General features: G+C 37.3%; 2 protein-coding genes across 2 annotated transcripts in view; both read left to right on the forward strand.

Annotated features, from left to right (window-relative positions):
* The window catches only part of Nse4 (Non-SMC element 4), a 107498-nt gene that overhangs the window by 60090 nt on the left and 19726 nt on the right, over positions 1-27682 (forward strand). The window lies entirely within an intron of this gene.
* GlcT (ceramide glucosyltransferase) lies at positions 22570-25042 on the forward strand. Its single transcript, XM_067784366.1, has one exon. The coding sequence runs from the start codon at positions 23150-23152 to the stop codon at positions 24353-24355; it is 1206 nt and encodes a 401-aa protein (XP_067640467.1). The 5' UTR covers positions 22570-23149; the 3' UTR covers positions 24356-25042.

Below are 27682 nucleotides of genomic sequence, written 5' to 3' on the forward strand. Positions count from 1 at the left end.
CACAAGTGTAGATTGCTTTAATGTTTTTGTTGTTGTGCCTTTATTTACTAACAGCTTAGTGATGCTGAAATTCGCCACACTGCCCTCCACCTAAGTCGGATCGTCCCAATCAGACTAATTTTCTGATCTAAACGCTGCCAGCCTTTCCAAATGACCCACTTTCATTTTGTTTCGTGGTTTGCCAATGGTTTGTATGCGGTAAACTACATCGTTGATCCGTTTTACAACTTTGTATGGGCCTTCCCAATTATTTGGGTGTCCTCTCCAGTGGCTGTACGCAATCTTGCTCCATGTAATGGTTTTATATTTTTGTTGACTAAATCCGATCGAATAATGGAATGGGATGCGCCCGTATCTACAGTCAGTAGACGTTCCTTTCCATCCACATGTCCTCCGACAGTAAGATTGCTCCATCTTCTTCCAATCTGCGAGATAGTGATTATGGGGCATTCAATTGCGAGAGCCAACTATTACCCCTTGCGGCTGACTCGCTTTAGTTAAACGATGGAGTGGTCTTGGAGATTTGCTCATCTGCTTCATCTCTGCGTTTACGGCCACCCACATTGTGGGAACTATTAGACTTGGTACTGCAATAACGTGCAATGTGCGCTGGCTTACCACACTTAAATCATTTGACGGAACCATCGTTTTTCTGCTGCTTTCCTTTTAATGCTTCCAAAATTGTGTCTACCCAGTCTGGCTTTTCCACCTCCACGCGATGAGCTTTGTATGCGGGCTTACTCAAAAGTGACGCTGTTTCCTGAGTCAGTGCATGGGATACCGTTTCAGCAAATGTTGGTTTTGGATCGCATATGTAGCTCGTTTCATTTCGACATCCCGTATTCCATTTAAAAAGCTCTGAATTTTAACCCTCTCGGTGTATTCCACGGGTGCGTCCGCATTTGCGAAAGGAGCCAATCTTTCAACATCCGAAGCAAACTCCTGCAAAGTCTCATTAGCTTTTTGGTAGCGGTTTTGCAGCTCTATTTGGTATATCTGCTTCCTGTGTTCGCTTCCGTATCGCCTCTCTAGAGCTATCATCAATGTTTCGTAGTTGTTCTGCTCTCCCTCGGGAATAGTATATAAGATTTCAGCAGCAGATCCTTTCATTGCTGCGAATAGTGCAGCAACTTTATCTTCAGCATTCCAGTTGTTCACTGTTGCGGTCTTCTCAAACTTAAGCTTAAACAGCTGGAAAGGAACAGAACCGTCAAAGGGTGGTGTTTGGATTACTCGCTGAAACTGCTTGGCAATTTAGTTGCAATTCCTGTATACGACCTCAATGTTTCAATCTCGGCATCCATTTTGTCCTCGAGTTGTAAAAATTTTTTATCCTGCCCCTCCAACTTCGAGGAAATACGTCCTTCTTGCTCTTCCAGATGCGCAGAGATCTGCGATGATATTTGTGCTGAAATTTGCGCCGATATTTCGGATATTCGTGCCTCTTGTGCTTCAATCTTGGATGTAATCTGTGTCGACATTTCTGAAATAGGCGTTTCTTGTGTTTCTTGTGTTGATGTTATGCGTGTCTCCAGCGATTCCAGTTGGGATGTCATATATGTCTTCTGCTGTTATTGTTGTTGTAGCAGTGCTTCGCCCCATCCAATAGGTGCGACCGATCCCTAATTGTCATCAATATCCTCTAACGGGAGTTCAAGGAAACTTGCTATTTCAACAGGGGTGGACCATAATGAGAGAGGTGTTAGAGGCGTTGGTTCCACATTACAATTAAAGATATGGTTGGTATCATGTGGGGACACATTGCAAGCGGGGCATACATTTTGTATGTCGGGGTTGATTCTGGATAGGTAAGAGTTTAACCTGTTACAGTATACAGATCGAAGTTGAGCTAGAGTTACTCGCGTTTCCCTAGGGAGTATGCGTTCCTCTTCCGCAAGTTTTGGGTACTGTTCTTTGAGTACTGGATTCACCGGACAATTCCCGACATAAAGGTCCGACGCCTGTTTATGGAGTTCGCTAAGGACGTGCTTGTGTTTTTTGGCTTCATACGGCTGAGTTCTCAGGTGCCGGATTTCCTCATAATGCTTACGGAGATTACTCCTTCAGCCCCTGGGCGGTGTTGGCTCATCAATCAGATGTCTGTTGGAATGCGCAGATTTCTGGGTATTCAACAGGAACTGCTTGATTAGCATCTCATTTCTCTCCCTGATGGGGAATATTTTCGCCTCATTATGTATATGGTGTTCTGCAGGCATGCTTAACCAACGAAACGATATCATTTCGTTACGATAATCAACGTTAATAAACGAAACGAAGTCATTTCGTTTCGTTTATTAACGTTAAGATCGTCAAATTAACGAAATGATTTCGTTTCGTTTTCTGCCATATCAAAACGAAATCAAATCGTTTATGTTGATTATTAATTTCAAACTATGCTGGCAAAGCTGATTGATGGCGGAGTCATTACAGGTGAAAGCATTATCCAAGCTGATTGCAACTTTTCTCATGAATTTTGACAGTACGAACATTTCTCAGAGTATTTTTGACATTACCACCAACGAATTACACAAACAAATTACATAGAGTTTGTGTGTGTATGTGCGCTCGTTGTTGCCACCTTACGGCTTCACCATGGCTATAGCATTGCCAGCACAATTCAAACATAAAGTATCACGTTTTCGTTAACGTTTTTAACGTTAACGAAAGCTTTTCGTTTCGGTTAAAAACGAGATACAATTTATCTTGATAATTTCTTTATCGATAATATTTCGAAGTGTTTCAACGGAAACGGTGGAAATTTTTTGATAAACGATTAGCTTAACGTTAAGGTGCATCCCTGGTGTTCTGGGGACATAAGAAGACAGCCCGTGGCGGTTCTGAGGGCAGTATTTTGGCAGGCCTGTAGCTTCTTCCAGTGAGTGGTCTTTAGGATTGGCGACCATATCGGGGACGCGTAGCATGCAATCGGCTGGCCAATTGCTTTGTATGTGGTAATGAGCGTTTCTTTGTCTTTTCCCCAAGTACTGCCAGCAAGAAAGTTGAGTATTTTATTACGTATCTGAATTTTCGGTAAATTGTGGCTGCATGCTCACCAAAATGTAGGTCCTGATCAAACGTCACACCCAAGATTTTGGGGCGTAGGACAGTCGGTAGCGTAGTGCCATCGACGTGGATGTTCAAATGGTCGACATTTGGGACGTCTATGTTGTAAATAAGGCTGCGGAGGATTTAGTCGGTGATAATGCCAGGTTTCGCGAAGTGAAAAAACTGGAGAGATCAGGGAGGTAGCCGTTTATTCTGTTGCAAAGCTCATCGATCTGTGGGCCTGGGCCTGTGGCTATTATTGTGCAGTCATCGGCGTAGGAAACGATAGTAACTCCTGGCGGCGAAGGTAGCTTTGATATGTAGAAGTTAAACAAAAGTGGGGATAGGACACCATCCTGTGGCACCCCTTGTTTAATTCTTCTTGGTTTTGATGTTGCGTTTCTAAATTGCACCGACTCCTGCCGGCCACCCAGATAATTTGCGGTCCACCTTTTAAGACATGGGGGAAGGGTAGACCATTCCAGGTCTTGCAGTAACGTGCCATGGTTAACCGTATCTAAAGCTTTTGATAGGTCTAGCGCAACGAGTACTGTTCTATGGTGGGGGTTTCGATTTAAACCGCAATTTATCTGGGTGCTAATGGCATTTAGCGCGGTGGTGGTGTAATGGAGTTTTCTAAAGCCATGCTGATGACAGGCTAGCTCTTCTGCTCTTCCAGTTGAGATGTTATACGTGTATCCTGCGATTCCAGTTGGGATGCCACAGTCGGTGTTTGTGCAGATATTGCAGCAAATATCATGTTCAAGTCTGTGGTCGTCACTGCCTGCGGTGTTTCGTTTTTTTCTTCCATTCTTGTTGTTGTCTCGTCGCTAAAAGGATGAAAGACATACTCTTCAACATTGATTCCTTCTGTCTCCATAACTTCCATTAGTCGTGTTTGTAGCTCGGATTTCTTTTCAGTAGTATTCAATCCACGGGTTTCCAACTCTCTTTCCAGTTGCTGGATCTTCAATTCACTCAACTTGGTCATGTCCTTGTGCTCTGCAACTCCGGAATTTATTCAACAATTCCTCTTCTGACACCAATTGTTACGAATTTTGGGAAATTCAGCGTATTTGAAACCTTCTACTAACGTTCGAATCGCTGAACTGTCGAATAAATAACTCAAATATTCTGTATTGCAAAATGGACTTTATTACACTACTTTGGGAGTAGTACAATTATACTGCACAAGGGCCAGTTAATGGTGACATAAGCATAACCAAATAAAACAGCTGATCGAACCTACCTTATGGAAATCAATGTAATCGATTAATGGTGCCATACCATAACGCTAACGCCATAACCATACCATAGCCAATCAATTGGTTTTTGGTTTCTCGCCATATCCATAACCTAAAAATATTTGAGTTGGTGAATTTAATAACTTTTTGATTTTATTCATTGTTTTGGATACGTTATGACCAAGAGACTTAGTTTTTTTTTTTTTGTGGAATTTGTTTTTAATTTTTTGCGTCTTCTTCATTTTTATGAAATTTTCACGATTTTTAGGTTAAGGCACATTGGGAGATGGTTATGGATATGGGTATGGTTACGACTATGGCGTTAGGGTTATGGAAGTTTAATTGGCCCTTAATGCGAATACATATATTAACATATTGCTGCGTTCCAATGAAAACCAATCTCGTTGTTAATCGCCGGAGCCCTTCCCTACAAGAAACGCTGATAGTTTTACTAATACACTCACACTTGTAATTGACAATGCTGATCCTGCGATGACGTAAACATTGATACTCAAATTTATGTATGTTCCTTTGTTCGCTCACGCATGTCCGCATGTTCCCAACGACAGCCTATAATCATGAAAAAGGACTCAAACTGGGAAAGCTTCGGACACCTGGTACAGAACAAAAGAACGTACAGCAGATACCATTATGCATGTGAGACAGATACATAATTCTCAACGGAATTTTATGTATGCGAGAACAGTTTATCCGATTTAATCATGTTGTGACTACTGACTGTCATATGACAATCAAATGATTATCACGGTTGTTTTGTTATTTTTTAAATTCCGCCATTTTCAACCGAAGAAAACCATATAAAAAATAAGTTTAAAAAATGAAAAAGAGAGCATTTCAAAGCTCCATGCTAAAAGAAAAAATCGAAAATAATATTGAAAAACACAAAAAGCTGTCGGAATGTATGGGGCGCACTCAAAAATTTGATACCCGAAAAAGAATAGTGGTTAGTGGTGATTCATTTTTAAATGTGTTTCCGCATGAATTTCTGAATTTAAATTGAACATTCTGAACTCGAATTCTTATAAAACTATTTATTTTCAACAAATAAAAAACACGTATGCTTTTATCACGTACAAAATTAAAAACGTAATGAAATAAAGTAAATAAAAAGCATTGTTTCATTTTTGGCGGAATATAACAATGGTCAGTTATGATAGTATAACAGTCAAACCTGATATCTACAGTAAACTATCATTTATGACACTTTTTGATAGTTAGAGTGTCAGCACTGATCCAGGAAAAGGAATGAGAGTGAGCAGTACGGCTATATACTTAATCAGTAGGCCATGTTGGTGTACAAGAAGGAGACAAAAACTCACACGTACACGGTTGTTTACATCACATTTGCGCAAGTCCCCTTAAGTTCGTGATAGAAAGTTTGTATGAGGCGCTGATCGTTAGGTTGACATTGCTGAAAATCAGATGATAGTCATATGATAGTCAGTATTCTTGTAGGGTTATCAAGGTGATACCTCGTGTTCCAATGAACAGTGATCCAGATACCGATCAAAATTTAACATGCAAATGCAACAACAATGTGATCCATATGGATCAATTAACAACGAGATTGACTGAATTTTGTGTGGGTTAGTGCAGTCGGGTGGCTTCGTGACACACGCATTTTTTGTCGGCTACACGTTGATGAAAATCAAAAATTTTTGATTTTTTCATTTGACGCTTGCTTATTTGATAGTCGCGGAGTGTGACTGACAAAACAGCAGTGTTGTATTTAGTTTGTGTTTACATTCAAAATGAACAAATGCGCGGAAGAACAGCAATTCATATTAAAATTTATTGAAAATTATCAATGTATTGCGTTTTGCGTACAAGCTTTTCGTCCACAATTTCTTTTTATCTCTCTTTTTCCTTTTTATTTAATACAACGGCTTTAGTTGCAAGTAAAAAAAATCATCATCTAATGACGACATATTCACGTAAGGAATGATAAATGGATTTTTTCATTTTGTACCAAACGAGGGAAAAAATTTTACCAAATCATCCAAAAATGTACCAAAAGTCTTCGGATGTGAATTTGAACCAAACTAGAGCTATATCCTGCTTCTTTATCCAAAAATTGTTTTTAGTCAGGAAACTTTCTAACACAAATTAAAGGTAGTATAACAGGGAAGTATGATTTATGAAGAAATACTTATCCAGTAAAAATATCTAAAGAAGTTTATCGATTCAAGCGTGTATTTTATAAATATTGGAAAACATTTGCGCACTTAATTTATTTTTAACTGATCTTAATTCTTCCCAAAAGCTGGATATATTTAAATTCTTGAATTTTTAAGGCTCTCATGCTCTGCTAAAGCTCTAAATTCAGATTAATTTTCCCTCTTTTATCAAATGCAGATTTCGGAAACAAGTCCATATCTAAAGTCACAATCCTATTTGATTCACCGCTTAAAATACTTTCTGGTGAAAGCTTTGCAGCCCACAACAAAGTTCTATCATTAAAATTTACTTTCTTTAATAAAATATTACAAAATTATATATAAAATTGTTTAGCACAGCTCTTAAATATGTGTACGTGATCTTTTTCGAAAAGGTTGTTTGATATAATAATATCCGAAGTAAACTTCATCTGGGGTTAAGTGATTTTCGTCTGAATCAATATTTAACACCCAAATAGGACTGGAGTCTAAATAAGATTTTTTTATAAAATTTTTAATTTGGTAATAAGTAAATGTATGCGAATATCTTCAGGTTGCATTTCTATATTACATTATTTATTTCATTTAAAATATAAGAAAGAAATTTAAAATATACTTTATAAATAGGACTTTGAAAATTTTCAGATAATATCAATATTTTGATTACTGCTTTTTTTTTTTAATATTTAAAAATTAAAATAATACTTGGGGGTATCCCATTGCTCAAGATTTCTATCTATGACTGCTTGTCTAGAAAGCCACCTTGTGGGGGCGTACTTTATTATAACATGCATTTCTCTACCGAAAGGTTCTGAAAGGCTGCCCTCCTAAGGGTGTTGTTACAAAAATGATAGTTTACGTCTTTTAAAAATTTATCAATTTTGTTAGTAAATATGTACATCACAAGCCGCCATTGAAGCTAAATTTAAAATGTGACAAACACATCCATTAACATGCAGATTTGGAACAATTTGCTTCAGCCTTGCTTGCACTCCGCTTTTTGCTCCCATCATAACCGAGGAATTAGCGGCAGTGAAACCAATAATTTTTTCAAGTGGTATTGAATGGTCTTTCAAAGATTTAACAATGGCATTAAAAATACCCTACGTGCTACTATCGGTCAAAGGTATCAAATCTAAAAATCTATCAATGCACTTTTTATCAAAAATTCGAATCGAAACTGCCAAATTTTTTATATACATATATCAGTCGTTTCATCTATTATTAGGAGCCAACCTAATATAAACGCACGCAAGTCATTTTCTGTCAAAAATGTCTCATGCACATACAACTTGTATGAGAGCAACCGAAATTGAATTTGCTGCGTGAAAACCTAATACTATGTTCAAACAGAAAAATAAATTGAGGCAATTTCGATTTAAATTGAGTGGTGTTCATACCATTGTGAATGATAACTAAGTGTGATATCTTCTGCATAGACGTCAAAATTCCAAAATGGTTGGATCACCTGATTTGTATTTTACTATCGCTGTCTCTTTCTGTATCTCTTTCTATCACCCGCTGAAGATAGGCGCCGCCATATTGAACATCCTGTCAAAACGCTAAAAAGTAGCCATATTGAACATCCTGTCAGGCAGTTGACAGATAAGATATCACACTTAGTCATCATTCACAATGGTTCATACAACGCAGTTTAGCTTACTCAATAGTAATTTGATAGCTGGTTGGCTCATCTCTACAGCAACAACATACCTTTGTTCAGACTGTCAAAATGTACGTGTTGATATTAGGCGAATGGAATGGAATGAAAACATAAAATATTGAAATTATTGTGTGTTGTAAGAAAATGTGTTTAATGTTTTGGTTTTATTTTGAGTTTGCCATCTTCTTTGGCAATCCATACTCCAATGAAATGAAAAAAATAAAATCAGCTGATGAGATTAGCCAACCATATAGTTGAGCCATGCGTAACTGACGTTTAATATACTCAGTAAACACACTTTACAAGGTTGCATTTGCAGTTTGAAACAATTTATTACGCATTTTTTTATAAATTGGCAATTTATTATTACAATTTATTATATGATAAATTGCATAACAAATTGCCCAAATCTTATAAATTGGCAATTTGGTGTGTGTTTGTACATAGTATGACTCGATTTCCAATTTTTGTTCTGCGTGACATTTAGATTTGACGGTTGTACACATGCTTTACATTAGCCTTGTTTTTTTTTACACGCGTATACGTTTCGTTTGCGCGAACAAATCGCCTATCCTCGCTTAGATAATGCTTAGGAGACCCATCTAGCGGCTGTGGTTAAACAACTAGCTACAGCAACAGGGTGTACCGAAAAGCGGAGACATAACGCTCTGATGGGCATAGGGTATAACATATAGATGAATCAGTTGCGATGAATTGTGGACACACATAGAATACATAGAATTAGTGTAGACGGTGAAACAAAGACATATTTCAGTTAGATCTGAGTATAATGCGTATTGAAATTTAGTAGGACAAAATTTATGAGCAGCAATTTCAGAGGTGTATTTAAAGTTTGTCGCTTAGCAGTCCATATAAAGTTTAAGCGTAAACGCATATAGAGTAAAAAAAGCACGGCTATTGTTTTATTTCGGTTAGGGCAAAAAACGCAGGTTGTTTGCGAGCGCTAAAAAAACGCAGTGCGGTTTTATTAAGTTGGCTTGCTAGAGAGTAATAATTCTTCTGACAAAATGCATTTATGGATTAATAATTTTCTGGCCCTGTTATTTTCTGTGCTTTAATTCTATTGATGCAAAATTTGTTCACAATTTTAGAATCAGTTATGCTATTTTAACTATATATTTTGTTCGAAAAATTTAAAATTTGTTTGTACATTCAGAGCCGCTTTGCAAATGACTTGAATTATAGTGCTGTATTTTACAAAAATGTACCAAATATGTCAATGTAGTACCAACGTACTTTCGGGAAGCGAAATATACCAAAAAAAGTACAAATGTACGATGATTATCATCACTGATTCACGTCCGAACGCTACGGTTTCTCAATGCAAATATTGGTTGATGGCTTTTTATTTGATAGTCGCGGGGTAAACGTCAAATACCCGACACGCACACATACAAAAATTCAGTCAACTCGTTGTTAGTCGCCTTTAGGGTTAAGGAAGTTTAATTGGCCCTTAAAGGCGGTGACACAATGACATTTTTCATATAGATGCGTTTAACACAAGCTTATGCATTCCAATAACATCGCCACAATCAACCAAGATTTGCGTTTGTAAATATGAAGGAACTTCAGACTTGGCAATTGAAGTTTATTTCGCCTTGCCCATTCACATACAAAATTTCGCGAAGCACTGTTGTAAACATTCTCAAACAACATTCTTCAAAGCAAATGTCAAATTCTTATGATTTGCTTGGAACAAAATTGGGGAGTTAGCTACTTTTCAATATCAGATGGCGCTAGTGTCACTCATTCTACCATTCTCCATAAAAATATATGCAATCTACTCATAATGCATAAGCATGTGCTAAACTCATCTATATGAAAAACTTCTTATGTTTCGGTGCTATAAGGGTCATAACGTATCCAAAACAATGAATAAAATCTACAAAAAGTTATTAAATTCACCAACTCAAATATTTTTAGGTTATGGATATGGCGAGAAATCAAAAACCAATTGGTTGGCTATGGTATGGTTATGGCGTTAGCGTTATGATATAGCACCATTAATCGATTACATTAATTTCCATAAGGTATGTTCGATCAGCTGTTTTATCTGGTTATGGTTATAAGTCACCATTAATTGGCCCTATAACCATATCATAGCCAACCAATTGGTTTTTGGTTTTTCGCTATATCCATGACCACTTTGATACATGTGAGATATCCCTACAAGAATACTGACTATCATATGACTATCATCTGATTGTCAGCAATGTCACCCTAACGATCAGCGCCTCATACAAACTTTCTATCACAAACTTAAGGGGACTTGCGCAAATGTGATGTAAACAACTGTGTACGTGTGAGTTTTTGTCTCCTTCTTATACACCAAAATGGCCTACTGATTAAGTATATAGCCATACTGCTCACTCTCATTCCTTTTCCTGGATCAGTGCTGACACTCTATCAAAAAGTGTCATAAATGATAGTTTACTGTAGATATCAGGTTTGACTGTTATACTATCATAAATGACCATTGTTATATTCCGCCATAAATGAAACAATGCTTTTTGCTTTTTATTAACTTTATTTCATTACGTATTTAATTTTGTACATTGTTTACTATATAGTTTGGCAGCTTAAGTAGAGGTTATGTTGCGAATAGAGTGGAAGGCAGTGGACTAGGCAGTCGAATGTGATATAATGAAGGAATGGTGTTCGGAGATTTTTCAAAGTTAAAAAAAAAAACATGATAAAAGCTTTAATATAAATAAAACTATTGTTTTAATAACAACAAAAACGCCATATATATTCCAGGCATGCTTAACCAACGAAACGATATCATTTCGTTACGATAATCAACGTTAATAAACGAAACGAAGTCATTTCGTTTCGTTTATTAACGTTAAGATCGTCAAATTAACGAAATGATTTCGTTTCGTTTTCTGCCATATCAAAACGAAATCAAATCGTTTATGTTGATTATTAATTTCAAACTATGCTGGCAAAGCTGATTGATGGCGGAGTCATTAAAGGTGAAAGCATTATCCAAGCTGATTGCAACTTTTCTCATGAATTTTGACAGTACGAACATTTCTCAGAGTATTTTTGACATTACCACCAACGAATTACACAAACAAATTACATAGAGTTTGTGTGTGTATGTGCGCTCGTTGTTGCCACCTTACGGCTTCACCATGGCTATAGCATTGCCAGCACAATTCAAACATAAAGTATCACGTTTTCGTTAACGTTTTTAACGTTAACGAAAGCTTTTCGTTTCGGTTAAAAACGAGATACAATTTATCTTGATAATTTCTTTATCGATAATATTTCGAAGTGTTTCAACGGAAACGGTGGAAATTTTTTGATAAACGATTAGCTTAACGTTAAGGTGCATCCCTGATATATTCTTTATACATAAATTTGTAAGGATTATCTCACTTTAAAATTTTAATTAAATAATCTAAAGTTTTTTTTTGAAACTGAGTCGAGAACTGTGCGTGTGAATGTGCGAATTTTCACCGATCAGCTGTTAGTTGCGCTACTTGGTAAAATTTACAATGATTTTGTACGTGATAAAAGAATACATGTTTCTTATTTGTTTAAAATAAATAGTTTTATAAGAATTCGAGTTCAGAATGTTCAATTTAAATTCAGAAAATAACAAAACAACAGAAGAGCGCTTTCCTCATGCGGAAATACATTTAAAAATGAATCACCACTAACCACTATTATTTTTCGCGTATCAATTTTTTGAGTGCGCCCCATACATTCCGACAGCTTTTGGTATTTTTTAATATTATTTTCGATTTTTTTTCTTTTAGCATGGAGCTTTGAAATGCTCTCTTTTTCATTTTTTAAACTTATTTTATATATGGTTTTCGTCGGTTGAAAATGGCGGAATTTAAAAAATAACAAAACAACCGTGATAATCATTTGATTGTCATATGACAGTCAGTAGTGACAACATGATTAAATCGGATAAACTGTTCTCGCATACATAAAATTCCGTTGAGAATTATGTATCTGTCTCACATGCATAATGGTATCTGCTGTATGTTCTTTTGTTCTGTACCAGGTGTCCGAAGCTTTCCCAGTTTGAGTCCTTTTTCATGATTATAGGCTGTCGTTGGGAACATGCGGACATGCGTGAGCGAACAAAGGAACATACATAAATTTGAGTATCAATGTTTACGTCATCGCAGGATCAGCATTGTCAATTACAAGTGTGAGTGTATTAGTAAAACTATCAGCGTTTCTTGTAGGGTATGTTTTTAATGCGGATGCATATAATAACCTATTGCTGCGTTCCAATGAAAACTGATCCAGATACCGATAAAAATTTAACATGCAAATACAACAACAATGTGATCCATATGAATCAATTTGTTATTGCATTTGAATGTTAAATTTTTATCGGTATCTGGATCACTGTTCATTGGGACACACCTTGATAGATTTACATCAAATGCGTTGCTTCGCTTTAGAGCGCCAAAATAAAATCAACTTTTTCCTTCGCTTTATATTCCCCTAACCTTCTTTTAGCAATATAAAGGTGCGTATTGTTACGGAATCGCATCTTTGATGGAGCAGTAAGGAAGGCAGTCGGCATGATCTGGGGTTGCACAGTGGCTAGTCATGTCGGCTGGGCGGGGTCCTTGCCAACCTTACCGTTCCTGCGCCGTAACAAAAAAAGTCATATCATGCCTATTCAAAAGAACTCAGCTGTCTAATTCAAAAAAACTGACAGAAGCGCAGAGCCGACTCAAAACGTTCAAAATTTAAAAATTCAAAAAAAAAAACTAAACGCAAAAAAATTACCGAACCGGAAATGACCGGTTGCTAACGCTGGAAATCCAACTCAAAAAAAGCCCCTGAAAATTTAAAAGAAAAAACAAACAAAAAAAGAAATCGGCCAAATATATAGAGGGGCGCCGCGGGTGTTGTTGCCACGCCCGGTGCATTTACCCACCCTCAAATCCGTGGCCACCGTCGCATCTGTATTTCGGTGGCCCTTACCTGCATTCCCTACGTGCCTTCTAAATCAATAAGGACGTCAGCATTCCCATTTATAAACTTTATTAATTACAATTCATTTTTTTTTTTTTTAAGGAAAACCAAAATACAATTTTTTGTCTGTTTCGCTTAATTAATATAACCCTACAGCTCATGGAAACAATTCTTATGTTTCTACATATAAAATTTTTGTAAGAGGGGAACGTTAAAGAAGAATTCTAAGCTTTTAATAAGAAACGCTCTCTGTTTTCGCGGATTTAGCTATAAATGTACTATGCTTTCAAACAATTGCAATTGTTGTCAAACTTCTACAGTATTCTTGAGAATGTTCAATGCACTTTGCCTGCATCTGGGCAAAAAAAAAGTTATTTGTATGTTCTCAATGCGTTTAATTATTTCATTTAATTCTTTTATACGCATTGTGTATACCGCCTAAGAAAGTTATATAATAAAAACTATATTAAAAGCTTGTATGCAGTTCAGAATGAGCCTCATACCATCGGGAAGGCACAGACTAAACTTTTCTAGATTAATTGTCTAAAATATATAGTATGTTTGCGACATCAAATCCTTAAATTCTTTTTTTTTTTTTTTTGATTTAATTTTAAATTTAATAATAATCTTAAATTTAATTTTCCGATTTGGGGTTGCCGTAAATATTAGTGTTTCGATAATGATAAATAGATGGTGCAAAAATTCAATGCCTATTGGCCGTCAACGCCATAGTTTTCGTCTTTCAAAAGTGCGCTTCCTTATAATCTAAGTATAGTTAAATGAACACGCCCTAGGCGTCATATACGTACGTAGTGTATGAAGAATAAATTGTATGCGAAAAAAGATTAATTACAGTTCATATACTTTTATGTACTTCCCTTTCTACGATTTTGCATGTACATACATTTAGGTATATTTTAAATGATGTTATTTCAAGAATCTAACATGAGTTCATTAAATTGAATAAAAAAAAAATGTTTGAATTGGGTACAGCAGTGAGCACGAACATAGCATCGAAAATGTTTTATGTTATTATCTCCCTTCACTTATTTTCGTTAAAAGTTCGAAAGTGTTCAGAACAAAGCTGCGTTAAAGGTTCAGAAAAACTTTCGGAACCATTACCGAAAAAGCTAATGTTGGAAAAAAAAATGTTTACGAAAACCTCGCCGATCTCGTGGAAGGGTTTTTTTTCTCTAGTTGGTCTAATATTTATTTGTTTAAATTATATGCATGTCCAAAGTTTTTTGTTCTTTACATAGTCTTACAGTAAAATTGGATTTGTCGTGATAGTGACGCAACATAAAAAAAAATGCGCATACTAAAAACCTTGTATTAATTATTATGATTTGTTGAAAAAAAAATTAGTGCTAGTCATTCGAATTCATTATGTATATAAAGTTTTCGAAATTTGCTAATCGCATGAATGATAATGTGCATTCTGTTCTGGTGCAGAATATTTATGCTAGCAAATCATTCTGATCTGTATATCAGATATTTTTTTACATAAATATGCAGCGAGTTAAATGTTGTAGCAAAAATATAAAATAGCGTTTATTCTTGTCTAATACATACATGCATACATACATATGATTTTGTATAAACTATGTTCGATTTCTTAGATTCGCAAGGTTTTATAAAAAGAAAAATTCTATTTCATCTTCTATTCTATTTCATCCTTCTACGTAGGATAATGCAAAAAGGACTGCATCTAAATACTAAACTCAGCTGCAACTGAGCTCCAAGGGAGCTAGGCTGTGGTGCACTGAATGAATCCACACGCGCCAATGTGCATCAAATTTATATGTATGTACTATCCTTACGTATGTGCAAACAAATTCGCGAAGGGAAAAAAACTCGCCTTAAGTACTAAAATTCACACAAAACAATTTTATTTAAATGCTTAAGTACACTTATATATCCTAGTGGTCTCTTCCTGATTTCATTTTTCGGTTTATGTTAATTTACGAAATATACATATATTTATTTGTGTCAAATGTCTACTGTGTATGCTACTAAATACTTGGCGGCGACTCACCCGGTGTCTGGTACTTACATAGCCGGCCAGAGTACATACCGTGGGCCTCTGCCGGCGTGGTTACTGGTGACGTTGCTGTCGCTGGTTAAGTTGTCGCGGTTGGTGGTTGTGGAGCGCGGTCTTGGGCGCGCTGTGTTTGTACTGTTGGTGGTTGTTGCGCTCTGTCTAGCCGTACTGGTGGTGGCTGTTGGTGGTGTGGGCGCGCTTGGTTGGCGGCGCCGATGGGGTGGTGGTTGTGGTTGCGCGGTCGGAGTGGTTACTGCGGGCACCGCGATGGTGGTTGGGGCCTTTGGTGGTCGTTGCGCTCGTAGTCGCGTTGCTGATACTGCCGATTCAATTCATTGGCTGTTGCTACAGTAATTGTTGCTTTTGCTGACTCACCAGGAGTTGGTTTTGCTGTTGCATGTTCACTATTCATTTTCTAAATACCACCCCATACAGTATGTGTGGTAAACATCTTTAATAGGATCTTAAGCGCTCAGTATTTCTTTCCTGTACTTTCTTAAGGCTTGCCTTGCTACAAAAGTTGATTCGGCCCGTTTTCAATAAGAGGTAAGCTTTAAGACGAAATTTTAATACAAAATCAGCCCCTTTAAAATAATTTAATTTTTCTTCTTCTTCCGGAATCAATAAATTGCGGCCAGATATTTCCGTGAGCGATGTAATCCAACTGTGTTACATATACCACCACTCCTCTCTGCTAACTACGTTCCTGTTTTGGACAATTCCCAGCGAATAAACACGTCTCCCGAATTCTTTAATGGCCGCCACCACCACCTTCGTCTTCGAAGTTGACTTGGTTCTTTTCTCAAGATATCATTACACACTCAGAAAATTTATGGCCGATATCTTAATTTCCATTTTCCTACTTCTCGCTTCGGTTGTATTCGCACACATCTGCGCCTTCCACTATGATCGATTTTGGTGTATATTACATTTATTATTCTCTTATTAGAATTAAATTGAGAATTCAGATGTTTTCCACTAATTTAGTGAACTGTCTGACCACGTTTCTTTTGTTAGCTAATCAGGACCACGCCTTTTACTCTCTTTTTTCCGAACTAGATTTCTTTCTTTTCTATATCCCGGAAACAGCATGGTTCTTACTAGCGATCATCATTTTCGCGGCCGCAGCGCCCCCTATGTATTTTCGGCCCTTTCCCGTTTGTTTATTTTCCTTTTGGTTCTTTTAAATTTTCAGCTTTTTTTTGGATTTTGAACGTTGGGTAACCGGTCAACTCCGGTTCGATTAAGTTTGTTTTTTTGCGTTCAGATTTTTTTTAGAATTTTAAATTTTCAATGTTTAACGGTCTGTCCGTGGCATCCGGTTCGACCGGATGTCGTTTTAATTTGAATTTCAAGCGTTTTGAGTCGTCTCTGCGCTTCTGTCTGTTAGTTGAATGGCATGATAGAACTTTTTTTTGTTATGGCGCAGGAACAGCAAGGACTCCGCCCAGCCGACATGACTAGCCACTGTGCAACACCAAATCATGCCGACTGCCTTCCTTACTGCTCCATCAAAGATGCGTAATCATAACACTATATTGGCAGCAACTCTTCCAGTTGAGATGTTATACGTGTCTCCTGCGATTCCAGTTGGGATGCCACTGTCGGTGTTTGGGCAGATATTGCAGCCAATATCATGTTCAAGTCTGTGTTCGTCACTGCCTGTGGTGTTTCATTTTTTTTCTTCTATTTTTGTTGTTGTCTCGTCGCTATAATGTTGGAAGACATACTCTTCAACATTGATTTTTCTGACTCCATAGCTCCCCTTAGTCGTGTTTATAGCTCGGATTTATTTCCAGTAGTATTCAATCCACGGGCTTCCAACTCTTTTCAGTTGCTGGATCATCAATTCACTCAACTTGGCCATGCCCTTGTTGTGTTCTGCAACTCTGGAATTTATTCAACAATTCCTCTTCTGACACCAATTGTTACGAATTTTGGGAAATTCCGCTTATTTGAAACCTATATAAATAACTCCAATATTCTGTATTGCAAAATGGTCTTTATTAGACTACTTTGTGATTAGTACAATTATACTGCACTTCGCAGAGCTGTAAAACTGTGCAATCATTTGCAATTTTAAATCATTGATTTAAGAATGCTTTCTCTTCATTCATTCATTCCTTGCTAAGGAATGTGGCTTAAAAGTCAACCCATTCTTCATTCAGTAGTGGAAAAAAAAATGCACTCCTTAACTCATTCAAAGAAAGAATGAAGTAATTGAATGAAACACAAACATTTTTCAACACAGAATAAGCATTCAAATGAATGCAGCAATTGCTGAGTGTGCACACACTTTTCTAGTACCAATCAATTATGAAAAATATCGTACATGCACAAATCCGCTCAAATTTCAACATCTGTGTTCCGAATATTGTCATCGTTCTAAATAAGTGTTGCCAATATGCCATATAAAAGGCTTGCATTAAAAAGTACTAGCCTACATTTGCACGTCCTCAATTGGTGATTAAATGGAAGAAAAGGCAATACATTATCAAAGCTCTTAAGTTCCTCCATATATTCTTCCTAGCGGTATATGGTCAAATGCTGTATCTATACTGGTTTGTGAATTTGCAAATTGCAGTAGCAATATCCTTTTTTCTAAGAAAAATACAGCCCAATTCTAAACGAAAATTCCGTGCGAGTTTTTTCCCTTCTCCCATTCCTCGTATTCTAAATAAAAATTCCTTGTGAGTTTTTTCACTACTCCCTTTCCTCGTATTCTGAACAATGTTCGAAAAAGCGGAAACCGGTTATGGGAGAAAAAGTAGGTATTATGAATGTGAGGGAGAGGGAGATTTCTCTGCCATTTCATAGGAGTTTTTCAATAGTTGAATTAAAGGGAATGCATCAAAATAGTTAAAGGAAATTGGTTATTTTAAGAAAGAACACTTATTTGTACAAATTTCTGCTAAAATATGTATTTACATTCTACCACAATATTCTCACTGTTAATACAACAACAACCACAATATTCTTTATTTTAAGTCGAAAAATATATCATAAGCAACGGGAGAGCTCTTCGCATATTTGATGCAGCCATCCAGAAATTGCGCAAGGATTTTTTAAGATGGCTTAAATAGATTTTGGCATATGGCGAAAGGCGAAATCAACTCGACTTGGCCGCCAGAAAATTGCTTTGCAGAATGAATGCAAGCAACTCCGACGGATTTGTGTTATCCCGTCGGTCTTCTTCTTATGCTCCTCTGTTGATGTTACTGTGGCACCAATTCATTACTCATTTCAGTGAATAGCACATGAAATGCAATAATGTGCATTGTTTATACCTTATTTTTTAATTTCAAACAAATTGGCAACAATAATTAAACTTCACAATTTTTTAAACAAAATAAGAAATGCGCAACGAAATTTCAATTGACAAAACAGCTGACTTCGAAAATTCGAAATCCCTATTCCCCAATTATTCTTCTCCCTAGGAGAAAAGAATTGGAGGATTTTTTCCGCGGGAATAAAAAAATCCGCGAGAACAAAATTCCGTGAGAATATTTAGAATTGGTCTGATATTCTTCTAAACACAATAGTTTGTAATTTCATTTCATCTTTTATTGCAAAAATAGTATTAGTACAATAAGATCTAGGATCTTTTATAGTACAACAAACAGATAAATCGCAATGTAAAAAAGAACAAAAGTCATAACAGAGGGTTGTGTAGGTTAAATAATCACATCAAACATAGAGAATTATCGTGATTAACTAGTATCTAAAATAAACAAATAATTAAATTCAATAACAAAACATTGTATACACTCATACATATTGATGGCGAAAACTCAAGAAGTATAATGGTTTCAACTAAAATGAGCATAAAGAACATTTTTAAAGTTGCTTTTATTTAGACTACTACGTACGGATACTGGAATAGAGTTCCATAGGCGAATGGCATTGACAAAGAATAGCCGTCCAGATGTTAGATAGTTATAAGTTGGTACTATTAGGTCGTTGATTCGAGCAGACCTGGGGAATATTAGCTTATCATATAGGTAACTAGGCTCCTTATACATGATAAGTTGACAAAGGAAAATGCCGTTCCTAGCTTTCAGATATTCGAAGATTTCACAGCCCAGTAGACGCGCTCTCCAGCTGGATATATGATCAAATCTGGCTAAGCCGAATACATAACGTGTAACATGATTAAATGCTACATCAATTTTATGAGCAGACTGGGAGCTCAGTTTACTGTACACTAGCTCAGAGTAGCAAATGATCGACATAATCAATTGAATTGCAAGTTTTCTTCTAACATTGACCGGAGTATAAATAGCAGACATTCGTAAGTTTCTTAAGATATAGTATACTTTCTTAACCACCAAATTTACATGATCATCACAGGACAGCGTCGTGTTAATAACAAAACCAAGATTAGTCACTTTTGAAACGAGTTTGAGACATTTACTGGCAACGCGCAAGGGCGGAATACTTGAGGAACTTATTCGTTTTTTAGATATAGGCAACACGTATGATTTCTCACTGTTCATGCATAAGTCATTTTTCCTAGCCCATTCAAATATGGATATTAAGTCATTATTCAATCTTGAGCATAAATCGTTTGTCCCCTCATGATTTCCCGACAAATATAGTTGGACATCATCAGCATATGCATGCATATGAGCATGCTGGCATGCATTAAATATGTCATTAATAAAAATACTAAAAAGTAGTGGACCCAAGATAGAGCCTTGGGGTACCCCTGCCAATAGTGGTTTTAGACCTGAAGTTTCGGAGCCGACTTTGACAAGCTGGGATCTACCCGTCAGATAACTTCGCATGAGCCGCACTGCGGAGTAATCAAAACCAAAATAATTTTTTAATTTTAAGCACAGCAGGTGATGGCTCACAGAGTCGAAGGCTTTTGAGAAGTCAAGCAGGCATAATAAAGTCAACTGGTTTTTGTCAAAGGGTGCCCTGATGTCGTCTAAAATTTTTATGATAGCCGTGGAACAACTGTGCTTTGATCGGAAGCCTGACTGGAATGGTGATAGCAGACTATGTTTGCAAACATGGTCTTGAATTTGTTCCGACAACAATATCTCAAAGACTTTCGAGAGTGCTGGCAAAATGCTGATAGGCCGAAAGTCACTAGGACAATCTGCAAACTTAGTTTTTGCAATGGGTATAACCGTGGCAATCTTCCACATATCAGGGAAGCAGGAGGTAGTAATACTGTGGTTGATAATATGCGTCAATGTAGGAAGAATGTACGGGGCAATTATTTTAACAAATTTGAGCGGTATATTGTCCTGACCGATTGCGTTGGACCTTATTTTATTTATGCATCCCGCCATATCAAGTTCCGAAACAGCTGTAAACTCAATTACAGTCATTTAAACAAGGCTCTATAGGTAGTTGATAGCAAGGAAATTAACTTTGAATACAAATCTGCTCAAGCAAGATAGAATTCAACCAAAACAATTTCAATATTTTATAAATGCCGTACAAATAGACAGAAATACTATTCTCAAACACTATTAAAATATCAGCTGTAAAAAAACTGTAGTCCGATGGAGCCAGTCAATAAATCGAAATTCTCGGAATTAGGAAGCTCCAACGAAATCGCCGATGGACCTATGCACTTTGATGTATTTAAATGACTTAAACTCAAGTATCTGTTATTGTTATATTATCGACAAAAAATATTCACAATTTTCTCTATTTGTCCAATGCATAATGTGTTCATTTACAAAATCCATTTTACAGAAATAGCAAACTAAGTAGTAACATTTTGACATATAGCAAGAAAGTTTCAGCCAAATTCGACTATATCTTCATACTTTATATAATCAAGAGCCCTATGGTTTTATATAAGCGAGATTTACCTAAAAAGGAAACCAATCAACTCACAAGAGACCAACATTTTTTGATCTCACACGATTAATTAAAAAAAAAAATCAACCCATTTACGAAGTATACAAAATCTTCTATGATGTACTATTTCTTGTATGTCTTATGTTCGGACACCATGAAGATGATTTAAGACTATCCTTGTTCATAATTAACTACTTGTTTGTTTGTTTTCGAAATGATACCTTCGCAATATATCAGTAAATGGCTCTTTCTTTTCAGTTGCTCTAAAACAAACATAATAATTGATATTCAACACTTAAAAGCCGGTGTTAAGCTCATGAATTCTTAAATATTAAACTACTTGAATAATACGAAGGGGCTATTTTTCCCATATATTTTCCAATTTTACGCCTTTTTTGCACCCAACTCCTAAATTGATTTAACATACCTGATGGCAATGAAAGTATAAAAAAATAACCTTGGGGGAAAAAGTATTTAGTACTGAATGGAAAAAAGTTTACATTCATTAAAAATTGGGAATGGTTCCTACATTCACACTCTATATTGAATTATATTTTATCATTTAATAACACACACTCTTTAGCTTTGAGTTAAAGTATTTTAAGCCATTCAGGAATGGAGATTTATAATATGCAACCAAAAAATTACAAATTTTTAAAAGAATGCTTAAAGAATGCACACTCAATTGATTCAATCTTTTTACAGCTCTGGCACTTCCCAACTAAAGCTGGAGACATTGGTGCTTTATCGGTAACCGTATCGGTAACCTTTTAACAGCTGATTCGGCCAACCTTATGAGAATCAATGCAATGGATTATTGGCTAAGGTCGTAACCGTATCGTAGCCAACCAATTGGTTTTTGGTTAACCGTCGTAACGATAAACAGCTGATTACGTTAGGGATACGACTACAGCGATACGACAAACGGCACCAATGACTCCAGCTTAAAAGCGTGTTTAAAGGGCCAATTAATGGTGACTTGTAACCATATAACCATAACCAGATAAAACAGCTGATCGAACATACCTTATGGAAATCAATGTAATCGATTAATGGTGCCATACCATAAAGCTGGAGTCATTGGTGCCGTATGTCGTATCGCTCTATCCGTATCCCTAACGTAATCAGCTGTTTATCGTTACGACGGTAACCAAAACCCAATTGGTTAGCTACGATACGGTTACGACCTTAGCGGCACCAATAATCGATTGCATTGATTCTCATAAGATTGGTTGAATCAGCTGTTAAAAGGTTACCGATACGGTTATCGATAAAGCACCAATGTCTCCAGCTTAACGCTAACACCATTTCCATATCATAGCCAACCAAAGGGTTTTTGGTTTATGGCCATATCCATAACCTCTTTGATACAGCTGAGATATGTTTTTAATGTGGATTAATTTGCTGTTGCATTTGCATGTTAAATTTTTATCGATATCTGGATCACTGTTCATTGGAACACGAGGTATATCACCTTGATAGATTTACATCAAATGCGTTGCTTCGCTTTGAGAGCGCCAAAATAAAATCAACTTCTTCCTTCGCTTTATATTCCCCTAACCTTCTTTTAGCAATATAAAGGTGCGTATATTGGCAGCAACGTGAGATAACAACAAACTCGTTGAAGGAATCAAAATGCTTATGTCAATCTGCCTTTACGAGGGATATTCAATGAATTCTTTGCTTTTAACAAATGAGTTTACTATAAGGTTTAAGTACTTTCGCGATTTAAAATTTTTGGAAAGTAAAGCGAAGAAAAAAGTTGTCATCTTTTAATATGTAACGAGTTATGGTGGTTTTACAAAAACGCTTATTCACTTTATGGGTGAAGAGGGAAGGCAACACTTAAAACTCTTTGTGAAGTGCCTCAGTTTGTAATCGCAGCAATAAAATCGCCGATAATGAAATATGACTCATCACTAAACTGTGCAATGACATATCGGGGTGTTATCTTTTTCGGGTGTTGTTTATTAACAACATTTTTTCGCTTTGGATTATCATCCTTTATCTCGAACTTTAAGAGCAGTTGTTTTCCATTTAGCAATTGGCTCAACGGATAGTTTCTAAAAATAAATGCCTCAAAGGGTTTCATTATGTGGTGAACGTAGAACTAATCAGTTGCATATTAAAAATAACAAACTACAAATTTGAGCAACATCTGGCCTCTGTGTTAAAAACCAGCATGTCATCACATCTAAATAGTTCCCTGAGTGGTTTCGCTATTTGTCTGCTTGTATTCTGGTGTGGTACCTGGTGTGTTCATCTTTTGGCCATTTTTTACGGCAAATTAAAACTGCACAAAAAATCGGTGTCCAGTTGTCCGAATGAAATACCATTGCCCGGAGTTTCCATACTGAAACCACTAATGGGCACTGATCCGAATCTGGAACAAAATCTTGAAACATTCTTCATAATGGATTACCCAGTATACGAGCTATTATTTTGTATAGAAGACAGCATTGATCCGGCTATCGATATTGTACAAAACTTAATGACAAAGTACCCGCAGGTGGAGGCATCCTTATACACAGGTGGTTCAAAGGTTGGAGTCAATCCAAAAATTAATAATATGGTACCTGGATATGCGGCTGCTAAGTACGAGTTGTTTATGATATCGGACAGCGGAATAAGAATGAAGTCCGATACTCTTCTTGATATGGTCAATAATATGACAGAGAAATACGCGCTCGTGCATCAAATGCCATTCACCTGCGATCGCGAAGGATTTGCTGCCACTTTTGAGAAAATATTTTTTGGCACAGTTCAATCTCGCATATACCTGTCAGCAGATTTGTTGGGCATCAATTGTCATACCGGCATGTCTTGTTTGTTGCGTAAATGTGTAATTGATGAATTAGGCGGATTAAAAATATTTGGTTGTTATCTTGCTGAAGATTTTTTCATTGCTAAAGCAATAAAGGACAAAGGATGGAAAATGCGTATAAGTAACCAACCTGCCATGCAGAATAGTGGCATATGTAATATAAACAGTTTTCAGGAGCGCTTGATACGATGGGCCAAATTACGCGTAGCAATGGTTCCAACAACCATATTGTTAGAGCCACTTTCTGAATGCATGTTATTAGGAGCACTCGCCTCGTGGTCTGCGGGTTTGCTGTTTAGTTGGGATCCGCTGGTATTTTACTTGGTGCACGTTCTAACGTGGTGTCTGTCAGATTGGATATTGCTTTCAATTGTTCAGAACGGTGCATTTCCCTTTCACAAGCTGGAGTACGTAATTGGCTGGCTTCTAAGAGAAATAAGCGGTCCTTATTTATTTCTTCACGCACTTTGGAATTCGGAAATAACATGGCGCAGACGAACTTACAAGTTACATTGGGGTGGTATCGCCTATGAATTGCCTTACACTAAAAAACCCATTTCATAGCAATGTCATCTGGTCAATTCACTGCAATTTTTATGGGAAAATGCTGAGAAACATAAACTTTTGCCAACGTTGGCTTGTCCTAAACACAATGCTTCTATTAAAAGCCTGACGATTTGTAACTGTGCATAGTCATCGTAACTTACTGCTTAGCAGCTACGCCAAATTTCAGAAAGAATTTCTGTTTCTTATATCAAAAGGACATTAAACCTGGTAGATGCTTTTGGAGAGGAAAATAAAGCACGTTGGAAATTGTTGAGGGAGTAATAAAATGCTCAGTTATAAATGAAGACACTCATGGATGAAGCTGTTATGCCACACTTATGAATATTTTCAGCTTTATTCATGCATGGATAGCTTTTATGCTTATAAATATTTCTTAGCCATAAAATAGTAATTTTCATCAAGAATATAGAATCTCAATTGTTTCACAATTTTAATTTTGGGACATAACACCTTCATCCATTCACGTCTTCGAATACATAGATTTAAACTGTATATTATTTTTATATTAAGATACTTATGGGCCTTTGGTCGGTTAATTTTAATGCTAAGTAGAAAATAGAGATTTATAATAAAAATTATTTTATAGTAAATATATACATATTGATATGTAAGAAATGGATACCTTGTATTTAGTTTTTTGTTTGTTTTTTGCTTTTATAAGTAAAGGAAAGTTTTGTTTAAATATTTAAAACAAGTTGTATTTATTTTATATTCAGATTATATTAGGGGTAGAACCTCCACTTAAAATTTGAAAACTACTCCTACTTCCAGCCAAGCAAGTTGGCAATGTTCCATCTCTGTTAAAACTGCTAGTTAATATATAATAATATATGTTATAAGCCGGCATTTTAAGATACGAGTTTAGACTAAAGCGACAGCGATATAACACCTTTCAGCCGCCTTTTAATATCTTGAAAAGATTAAGGCCGATCATCTCTTCCAATTTGTAATGTGCTTTTTTTCAAATTTAATTCAAATCGGCTAACATACATACATAAATGTACTCTAACGGGAGTCCAAGGAAACCCGCATCAAGAGGGTGGACCTGAGTGAGAGGGGTGTTAGAAGCGTTGGTTCCACATTGCTGTTAAAGAGATGGTTGGTGTTATGTGGGGACACATTGCAAGCAGGACATACATACATTATGTATTTCGAGGTTGATTCTGGATAGGTAGGACTTTTAACCTGTTACAAAATTCAAATCGAAGTTGAGCTATAGAGACACGCGTCTCCCTGCTTGTTTTGCTCTACTGCGAGTTTGCCTTTAAGAACGGAGTTCGCCGAGCAATTCCTGGCATCGGATCTCTATGCCTTTTTGTGGATATCACTGAGGATCTGTTTGTGTTTTTTTACTTTATACGGCTGTGTTCTCAGGCGCCGTATATCCGCACTTCTTATGCCCATGGGAACAGTTTCGAGAAAATTGAGAAAACGAAATCAAAAACTCTAAGTTGTTGTTGTTGTTGTTGTAGCAATGCTCGCCCCACCTAATAGCCGCGACCGATCACAAATTGTCATCAATATCCTCTAACGGGAGTCCAAGGAAACTTGCCGTTTCAACAGGGGTGGACCATAAGGAAAGGGGTGTTAGAGGCGTTGGTTCCACATTACAATTAAAGAGATGGTTGGTGTCATGTGGGGACACATTGCTAGCAGGGCATACATTTTGTATGTCGGGGTTGATTCTGGATAGGTAAGAGTTTAACCTGTTACAGTATCCAGAACGAAGTTGAGCAAGAGTGACACGCGTTTCCCTGGGGAGTATGCGTTCCTCTTCTGCGAGTTCTGGATATTTTTCTTCAAGTACTGGATTCACCGGGCAATTCCCGACATAAAGGTCCGACGCCTGTCTATGGAGTTCACCAAGGACCTGCTTGTGTTTTTCCGCTTCATACGGCTGGGTTCTCAGGTGCCGTATTTCCTCAAAATGCTTACGGAGATGACTCCTTAGGCCCCTAGGCGGTGCTGGTTCGTCAATCAGATGTCCGTTGGGATGCCCAGGTTTCTGGGTATTCAACAGAAACTGTTTGGTCAGCATCTCATTTCTCTCCCTGATGGGGAGTATTCTCGCCTCATTATGCAGATGGTGTTCTGGGGACATAAGAAGACAGCCCGTGGCGATTCTGAGAGCAGTATTTTGGCAGGCCTGTAGTTTCTTCCAGTGGGTGGTTTTTAGGCTTGGCGACCATATGGGTGACGCGTAGCACGTAATCGGCTGGCTAATTGCTTTGTATGTGGTCAAGAGCGTTTCTTTATCTTTTCCCCAGGTACTGCCAGCAAGGGATTTGAGGATTTTATTACGGCTCTGAATTCTTGGAACAATTGCGGTTGCGTGCGCACCAAAATGTAGATCCTGATCAAACGTCACACCCAAGATTTTGGGGTGTAGGACAGTCGGTAGCGTAGTGCCATCGACGTGGATGTTCAATATGGTCGACATTTGGGGCGTCCATGTTGTAAATAAGGTCGCGGAAGATTTAGCCGGTGACAATGCCAGGTTTCGCGAGGCGAAAAAACTGGAGAGATCAGGGAGATAGCCGTTTATTTTATTGCATAGCTCATCGATCTTTGGGCCTGGGCCTGTGGCCATTATAGTGCAGTCATCGGCGTAGGAAACGATTGTGACTCCTTCCGGTGGTGAAGGTAGCTTAGATATGTAGAAATTAAACAAAAGCGGGGATAGGACACCACCCTGTGGCACCCCTTGTTTAATTCTCCTTTGTTTTGATGTTTCGTTTCTGAATTGCACCGATGCCTGCCGACCACCCAGATAATTTGCGGTCCACCTTTTAAGACATGGGGGAAGGGTGGACCCTTCCAGGTCTTGCAGTAACGAGCCATGGTTGACCGTATCAAAAGCTTTTGATAGGTCTAACGCTACGAGTACTGTTCTATGGTGGGGATATTGATTCAAACCGCAATTTATCTGGGTGCTAATGACATTTAGCGCGGAGGTAGTGCTATGGAGTTTTCTGAAGCCATGCTGATGAGGGGCTAGCTGCAAATGTGCTTGGAAATAAGGGAGCAAAATGGCTTCAAGCGTCTTTGCCACTGGCGATAGGAGAGATATCGGACGATATGACTCACCTACGTTAGCTGGTTTCCCAGGCTTTGGTAGCGGGAACACCTTGGCCATTTTCCATTTCTCGGGTATGACAAAGGTGGAAAGAGACAGGTTGAAGACATGCGCTAAATATTTGAAACCCTCTTTCCCTAGGTTTTTAAGCATCGGCATGGCTATGCCGTCTGGGCCCACTGCTTTGGATGGTTTAGCGCGACCAATGGCATCCTCAACCTCTCTAGCGGTGATGGTAATTGGTGACG

Source organism: Eurosta solidaginis, chromosome 4, assembly GCF_040869045.1.
Source record: "Eurosta solidaginis isolate ZX-2024a chromosome 4, ASM4086904v1, whole genome shotgun sequence".
NCBI classification, from domain to species: domain Eukaryota; kingdom Metazoa; phylum Arthropoda; class Insecta; order Diptera; family Tephritidae; genus Eurosta; species Eurosta solidaginis.

Bases quoted from the DNA above. Each gene is read 5' to 3' on its own strand.
- GlcT (XM_067784366.1), top strand. From the start codon at position 23,150: ATGTCATCACATCTAAATAGTTCCCTGAGTGGTTTCGCTATTTGTCTG.